Genomic DNA, 9,027 nt, shown 5'->3' on the forward strand with positions numbered 1-9,027 from the left:
TGATCTTTAAGATTTTCCTCGACAGAGGTCAGTTCTTTGATCTTAGAATGGCAAATCTTCAATTKTTSATGAAGATCAACATTAAGCATTTCAGCTTTTGATTTGCCATTGAGGGCATTGTAAAGGTCAACCATCAGAGTATCTAGTGCAGAAATACTAGAAGAAGAAGAAGAAGAAGAGGGTTCATTCAGGAAACATACCTGGGTAGAAGAAGAAGATGGCTCTGAGGAGGTGGATGCTTCAGAAGATCCTTCATCAGCATTAATGGCCATCAAACAGACGTAGGCTTTATCTTCTTCATCAGAAGATGATTCATCAGATGATTCAGCCCAGTCATGTTCTTCAGTAATAAGTCCTTTAGACTTTTGCTGGTTTTTCTTCATCTTCTTGTACTTCTCCTTCAGTTTAGAGTACTTCTCATCAACAGTCCTGAAGGAGGAAGGAGCTTTAGAGGATGGCGTCACAGTCTTCTTCGATCTGCATTCACATGCAAAGTGTCCAGGTCGATAACAATTATAGCAGACAGCTGAAGCCTTGTCTATTCTTTCAGACATTGGCTTCTCCCTAAGGGATAGCTGAGGAGATCTGCGGAATTTACTCTTATTAGCGAACCTCCTAAATGACTTAGTTAGGAGTGTCAGGGACTCATCAAAATCTGTTAAAACAGATTCTGGAATGTCCTCAGAAGAGTCCATCTCTGTGATGACCACGAGAGGTAGAGAAGAAACAAGAGGAGTAGAAGTATCAACTGAAGAAGATTTTTAGAGATCAAAGCTAAATGAGAGCTTTTCATTTCCCTGGATTCTTTTACAAGATTCCTTTTCAGTTGACGAGATTACTCATGGTTAAGCAGAATCCCGTATAAAGATCAAAGAGAAAGAGTGGACATGTCATTTGACATCTTGAGACACATGGAAAAGGTGTCCCAAGACTCAGGAAGACATTCTAAAAACTTAGTCAAAGTTTCAGAATTAGAGTATTCCCTGTCGACAGCCCTAAGATCAATAAGAAGGCAATTAAAACGTTGATGTACTTCAGACAGTGTCTCGGACTTTCCATAGAGAAAGCTTTCATACTGTCTTACTAGATTGATCTTTCTAGTCTCCTGAACCTGAGTGGTTCCTTCATATTGGACACATAGAGTATCCCATACAAATTTAGAAGTTTGAGTTTCATCACAGAGTGATAAATCTCATCCGGAAGAGACATAGCTATTATAGACCGAGCACGCGTGTCTATAGCTATTTTCTTCTTGTCCTAATCGCTCCACTGATGTGGAAGCTTTGGAATATGCCGTTCAAGAATCGCGGCAGTCGTAGCTATTGCTGGAACAGCCGGAACAATAGCAAATGGAATATATGGTCCATTTTCTATATAGTGTGGAATTTCATGATCCACACCTTCCAGAAAGAGGGACATCCGGTTCTTCTAGAGACTAAAGTTGTCACGGACAAAYCGGGGAGGTTTGGCAAGAGAGCCATTGTCTTGTGTGTGTGTGTTTGTGATTTGTAAATCCATTTGAAAGCAGTAAGTTATCAAAGAAGAGAAAAATTAATACAACAAAATAACAATACACAAGTAAAGAGTGAAAACACTGCTCTGATACTACTTGTTGGTCCCGAAAGGGTCTACAAGATAAGAAACAGTTTGTAGAAAGGGGGGATGAATACAAACACAGAGTTTTCAAATTTAAAATATATATTGATAGAGAAGATCAATACAGATTTTACAAGATTGTTTGCGGAAAGATAAGGTATAGAAAACYTATCTAAACAACCTTTGRTTAYACACAGATCTTTAGCAAATACAAGAAAAGATAATGCTAGAAAGAAAAGATCTTTTACTTAAGCTAGAAGATGCTTGAAGTAAGAAGAGGTAAGAGAGTGATGCGCGCTCTCTGTAGGAAGAAGAAACACTTCTATTTATACCAATGCATTAAATGTTCATTTAATGCAGTAAGGTAGGGTTTAGAGTGCGTGTCAAGCCTTAAGAGAAAGGCTTGTCCTTTGCTACAGTGAATAGTACAAAAGGACTATTCTTGAGCAGACATCCTTACCTAAAGTTGGTGGACAAAGAGTCGACTAATCGGCTCCGTATAGTACTAACTTTAGTAAGGGTATGGGTTTGTCCTTTGTGTGCATAAGGACAAGACAACAATAATCGTGCTAAGCAAGTTTCTTTTGATCGCTGAATGCTGGAATAACCTGGAGGTCTCATCATCATTCGCTGAAGCTAGAGCAGTCTTCACACATATGTAGATAGGTTCGTAATCACTGAATACCGCTTCAGATCACGTACTCGCCAGTCTCTAATCTTCAGTTTTCGGTCTTCGACATTCGCTGAAGGTTCTTTGGTGTGAGTGTTGTCTTCTTGAAGTAGTTTGTCTCTGAGATTTACAAAGCAAGTTCCTCAGCGATCATTGAACATACTCAATGTCTGATCGCTGGAACTGAAAATACATAAACAAAATTACATCGATAGATAAAAGGGATTACCATCAAATCACTGAGAGAGAGGATCAACAGTAAGTCTTGAAAAAAACCTCTGTTTCTTCATGTAATGCGTCGATGATCTATCTCTTGCTCTGACCACGACCTTCAGACTTGTACCTGTAAATAGTTTCAGTTTTCATCTTTCCAAACTTTTTTTCGCTTGTATCCTTCAACCCTGCCTTCGTCTTTCATGCAGAGTATCATAGAGGTTATGTACTTCTCTTGAGTAACAGTTCTCTCTCATCATGTACTACCCAGAACCTAAAATGCCCTATGTTTGTCTTATACATAGGTATACAAACAATCTGCTTGTACTACGCAGCGGTGCGTACTGAATCTACATTGTTGGTCTCCATTTAGAAGTTTTTTCTGATCATCGAAGCAGAAGTCGTTCTTTCTATATGTAACATTTAATTTTCGAGTAAGAGCATTTTTATATAAAAAAATTAATCGCAATATTACCTTTCTTTAAATTTATAAGTTACCTCCAATTATTAATTGTTTATAAAAAACATATTACTTCAGCTTAATTTTTATCAGTAACCCATGTAATACACGGGTCCGAACCTAGTATATATATATATATATATAATTTCCACATGAGGCGGTGGATGTTAAAACTTTTAAACTATTATTTAAAAGACATCCCTCAACTTTTTACAACTTTTGAAAATCAACCCTGAACTTTCAAATAATAACTTAATCGGTTATAACAAGGTGCCTTATGCGACACCGTCATGTCAGAGTCGCATCTTGGGGTAGTATTTTATGTACTGTAAGTCCATATATATTATCGGCCTTGGTATGTGACTCTGACATGGCAGGGTAGCATGTCATGGTATCATTTTTCTCCGTTATGCATTTCTTCGATCACTTGTTCATTACAACCCTCTTGAACAAGCCAACCATTTTCCTCGCTTTTTCTTGCTCGTTTCTTGCACTGATCAACATAGGACTAGAACTAGGCTATATAAACATAATTTAGGCCTATTAAAACATAAAAGCGGGATTTTGAGCCTATAAACACATATTAAGACATGAAAGTTTGATGCTATCACTAAGGATTCTTAATGGTGGTTAGCATGCTTGTATTATTTATTCTTTTGACTCGTTTTCAACGACACATGTATACCTCCATGAATTTCGACTTGATGTACCATTATTTATGGATTAATGTACTTGGAGATAATATGTGATTCTAGCGTACAACTTAGTCTATCTCATTTGCAGAATCATTTTACTACTTGTACTAGTAATTATTGATGTGTTTGTTGTTTTATGTATCACATCTTTTGTACCATTTGACATATGATATGTTACCTGCTGTGATTGCAATTGATGTGACATGTTTTTGTAGTATGTGCATAAGCATGTACTGAGCTAATATCATAGGAGTACCATATCCACGTCTTCGTTGCAACGATCAGTCCATAATGTCACATGAGAAAAGATTGTAGAAAATATTTTAATTTTAGCTTATAATAATACGAGTTAGCCTTAGTTTGTATGATTTTACATGTAGATTGATGGGGGCATAGCTTGCCTAATATTTTGCAGTTTTTTCTTCTGCAATACGTCAACGTAACATGAGCGTGAAAGGGGTTCTATCTCATATTTGTAAGGTGCATCTGAATCTACATTCCCAATTTATGTGCCTCTGAAATAATTATTTTCTGTTTTTTGGTGTTCTTATACATGTTGCCTTGCGCCTCTATAGGCTTCGCTATCGCTCATGAATGGTATATAGATCTCTCTATGTAGTGGTCGACCTTCTAGAAGCTTCATCTAGTTATACTATACATATTTATTTGTTTCTAGGGGGTTTGGTATGTATTCCCCGGGTATATTATTGATTCAAACTAGACCTAACAATGATATGTTCGCTTGATGTGCAGATACAACGGATATCATTAAGAACAACTCATATTTTTAGTTACTAAATTTATGTGTACTTGGTTCTATATGTCTACTGTCATTTCTTGGAACAAAATTTGGAAATTGCATTCAAAAGAAAGAGATTCAAATGATTGTATGTGAAAGAGGCTTAGAAAAGACCATTGCAGAATGGATCGAAAGTTCTAGCTCTCAAATATGATTGTTTTACCAGGGGTTGTATTCGTCCACCATTAGGATCAAAGAGGGTGGAATAGGCAAAACAATATAACAGCGAATTAGGTTGGATCAAAATAGTATGATGGTCTGAGAACCTGACAATGGGAGTCTGTAACATTTCGTCCCACATCTTATAATGTTGAGTTATCAATATGTTACAGTAAGTCAGTAAGATTCCCTATTTCCAATATATTGCTTCAACTTTGGGGCATTACACCTTTTCTTTCACGTGCTTACATTAGTTACGATAAAATTTAGTTTACAGGGTCGTGTTTGAGGCAAAATCCCATGGATAAAAGATCTTTTAATCAGTGAAAAAGCTCCTTTACAAGCGCTCCAAGACTTCATGACATTATTCAGTTACCCATAATTCATTTGATGAGTCTTGTTGTTGTCAAAGGGATGGAACCTTACCTTATATTACTCTTATGTTAGGAGGCAACATCATACAAGGTACAAAATGTACTCAAAATCGTACTGTTTCGAAGGGTTAAAAAGCTTAGTATTAAATTGTTGATAGTTCTAAGAAAGGTTATCATTATGTCCTACTTGATTCCTCCCATCATTAACCTCAATCTGGTTGAAATGATTGATAAATAGACCATCAGACTTTTAAAAATTTGTATCAACATTCTTTTAACTCAAAAAAGGAATGTGTAACTGCTTAGGAAGATTTTAAATTTAAAAAAACTTGAATCGCTTTTATCGTTTACAAACCGTACGCCATTCCAACTCCTCACACACTACCCCTCCTCCCGGCCACTCCTCGTCGCTCCATCATTGTTCATTCTTCATACCATTTATCATCGTTGTTGATCCATGCCATCGATCTCTCTTTTTCTATCTTTTTTTTTCCAGCTCTTCCACTTTTACAACAATTTAATGGAGAATTAAAAAGCGAAAAAAGGAACAATAAAAAAAGAGGGAGATCGATGGCATGGGCCAATGGTTGTGATAAGCGATGATAGAGAGTGGACGAATATGAGTCGACAAGGAATGACAAGAGGTTGAAATGCGTATGATTTGAAAACCGTAAAATTAATTTAAGTTTTTTTAAAATATATATTCCTGATTTAAAACAACAAACGCATCATATAAAAAGTAAATTTTGGCTAACATATAAAAATACCTTCCTTGCAACTCTTAAAGTCAATTTCACGTGGACAATATATTCCTCAAAATGAGATGCCATTATCTTTATATCCAACAACCACCATCTCCCACCGAGATGTTCATGGGTTGAGTTGATCGAATTGAAGATATTTGAACAACTCAACCTAATGCTTTTGTTTTGGAAAAAAAAAAATTAAACCAACCCAACCTAACCTGTACAAGTTGGTTGAGTTGATACTTTGTTACATTAAAATATATTTCTAACCTTGAATATGTTATTTCTCTATTCATAATTTCTTTTTCATCATCAATCATTTGATACAACTTATCCATACTTTTTTACGTATATCACATTCAGTTAATTTTTTCAATTTACATATCTATGTTCACAGTTACTGAACATATATACGAATGAGTTATATATAGATGTGAATAGATTGAAAATATGTGTATATAAATAGCGTACATGATAGTTAATTGTTTAATATATAATAGAATTTCAACAATCATATTAAATCCAAGAAATAAAAGGATATCAAGTTCTTCGGTTTGAGTTGATTCAAATAATAGTAACCCAATATCTACGGTTTGAAAATTTTACAACTCAATTAAACATCGGTTTGAATTATTTCACATTGAGTTGGATTGATTTGGTCTGGTTTTTTAACACCCTTACACCAAAAAAAATTATTTAAATTTTAAATAACTTATAAAAATATTCGAACTCTTTTTCATTTTTACAAAGCAACCGCACTTTTAAGAAGTTGTTTTATTCTAATAAAATTATAATGTTTTAAATTTTAATATTTTTAATTAATAATCATTCATCCAAATGGTTTTTCAACCATTCATTTACATTTATAAATTGCAAATCTTATACCTTTTTACAACTTTATTCTAAAAATATTATAATAAAAGAAATCGATCAAAATATATGTTCTTCTCTTGAGACCCGATTTATATTTTAACCCATCTACAAAATAAAAATTCTCTTATGATTACGAAAGTTCAAATACGGTGACTCCGGACTATCTATAAAGCAGATGGTCGCTTTAGGATTAGTCGGCTCGCATAACAGATAGGATATCCAAGTTAATAAAAAAAATATATATATATAAACGAGAATCCTTATACAATTTTTTTTTATGTAAATGTGGATTTTTTTTAATCTGAAAATCGAGTTGTAAAATTTTTACATGAAATCTGGTTAAAATAAAATTTTAATTAAGAAATAGTTAAAAATAATGAAAGTATGCCTTAAAAACATAGTTTTAGGAAAAGGCTAAAAACGTTACAAAATTATAGTTGTAAATTAATGAAGTTTCACCCATTTTGCAACACTTGGCACCCCCGTGTTTACGGCGAACACCATATAATATCCCGGCGGCGCCACTCTACCGTCCGGCGGAGCCGTACATGAAATCCGATAAGCCCCCAATCCATTCGGCACCGCGCTTGACACCCTCAGCTTCACCATCCTCTGCCCCTGCGAGAAAGAATGTGTGGCAAAGGGGGCACTCGCAATATTTACCTCCACTATTCCCACCACCGGAAGCTCTGTCGTCACCAGAATATCAAAATCACCGCCGTAAGTTATTTTCTCCGGCAACTCAATGATAGTCGGCCGGATATTTGCTTTCTCTTGCAACAGATATTCCGGCGAGAAAGCTTCAATTCTCAATTCCGTAGGAAATTCAGCATTGAAATTGTAGAAATAATGTGGGTTACTTCCGGCGATCAGAATTCTCCCGTCGGGAAGCAAATTAGCCGTTGAATGATACATTCTAGGCACCGAACCGGGGTTCAATGTCATGAAACGGAGTCCCGCCGGTTCATCCGGTCGGTACAAAAGCGGATATAAACACGGTTGAGACGCCATTTCAAACCCTTGAGTACCGGCTTGTGCTCCGTTTATGATCAACACTTCGCCGGTCGGAAGCATCACCATATCCCCCATAATCCGGCCAAACGGCATATCCTCCATTTCCCAAACTGAATCCGGTTTTGTTGCTTCGATCCGACCGCAGCTACCGTGAGCCGGCGTATCTATACTTTTCTCGATGAATGCTCCATATTGTGCTCCGCCACAAACGACGATGGTAGCGGCGGCGTAATCACCCGTCAGTGACAGCATCACCGATGACCCTGCCGACGGGTAATTACGTGGGCCACCGTCCAATTGAGGGTATTTTCTCAATACTACATTCTTTTTATAGTCATATAATACAGCTTTGTTGTTGGCAAACACGAATAGATGGCCATCGGGAAGAAGATGAAGGTAGGGGTAAAGATTGTCTATCTGGGTATCCTCCGTTTCAGCAAGAAACGGAAAATTCACAGCACCGCCGTGACGTCTCGCCGGAAAAAACTCAACACTAGTAGCGGCGCGACCACCGACAATAATCACGGACCCATCTGGTAGTATTTGGTTAGTGGAATACCATCTACCTTGTGATAATTCAGCATCTTCAAGTTCTTCCCAATCACAAAACGACGTAGGTTCACAAGGGGTGAACCGGCGTATTTTCTTAACACCATCACCATCGCCGCCGGTTTGGAGGAGCGTTCCGTCGGAGAGAAACTGGCCGGAGGAACACCAGGTGTCGGTGAGGATCATCAGAGGTCGAATTTTTCCGGCAGTAAGGTCAAAGAGGGCGGAGTGGGCGTAACAATCGCGTTTGAGAACCGGATCTTTTAGACAATGGCGTTGTGTAAGGCGTTTATGGGTGGGGCCAATATGGGTGCGATCAAGGAGGACGACGGTGTTGAAACGTGTGACGGCGGTGTGCATAGAGGCTATTCCGGCATCAGCCACCAGTAGCTCCCACGTGCCGGGGAGATCAGCACGTGACTCCATCACCATCCAAACAATTACAAGTAGGAGAAAACTTGATGATTTCATAGTTCTGTGAAGAAGGAACACAACACATGGCAGGTGAATTAGAAATAATGAGTGTATATATATCAATCTTCCCTAAATTTTTTTAATGAAAATAGTATTTATAAGTCAAAAATTGAATACCGAAACAAACTAAAATAAAAATGTAAATACTTATTTTAGGACAAATAAAGTATATACTTTTTTGGACATAATCGTCCTATCCTTTTGTCAACTTAACTACATGTCATCGGCCAGGAAGAGTATATATTATCATGAAATAGCAGCTAAATTTGCATATCGGCTCTGCAAATATTGCTCAAAAACCAAAATCTTTTGATTTCCATTTGAAATATGACCCACCATCTAACAAAAAAATGTTTGAAAGTTTAAATCAATAAATTTGTTCATTTGCAGTATTACCGACTATTT

General features: G+C 36.8%; 1 protein-coding gene across 1 annotated transcript; it reads right to left on the reverse strand.

Moving 5' to 3' along the window:
• Positions 1-6,975: 6,975 nt before the first annotated feature.
• Positions 6,976-8,619, reverse strand: LOC112518645 (aldehyde oxidase GLOX). The gene has a single exon (XM_025126418.1). The coding sequence runs from the start codon at positions 8,617-8,619 to the stop codon at positions 7,030-7,032; it is 1,590 nt and encodes a 529-aa protein (XP_024982186.1). The 3' UTR covers positions 6,976-7,029.
• Positions 8,620-9,027: the final 408 nt, after the last annotated feature.

Source organism: Cynara cardunculus (genome assembly GCF_001531365.2).
Source record: "Cynara cardunculus var. scolymus isolate 2C chromosome LG 9, CcrdV1, whole genome shotgun sequence".
NCBI classification, from domain to species: Eukaryota; Viridiplantae; Streptophyta; class Magnoliopsida; order Asterales; family Asteraceae; genus Cynara; species Cynara cardunculus.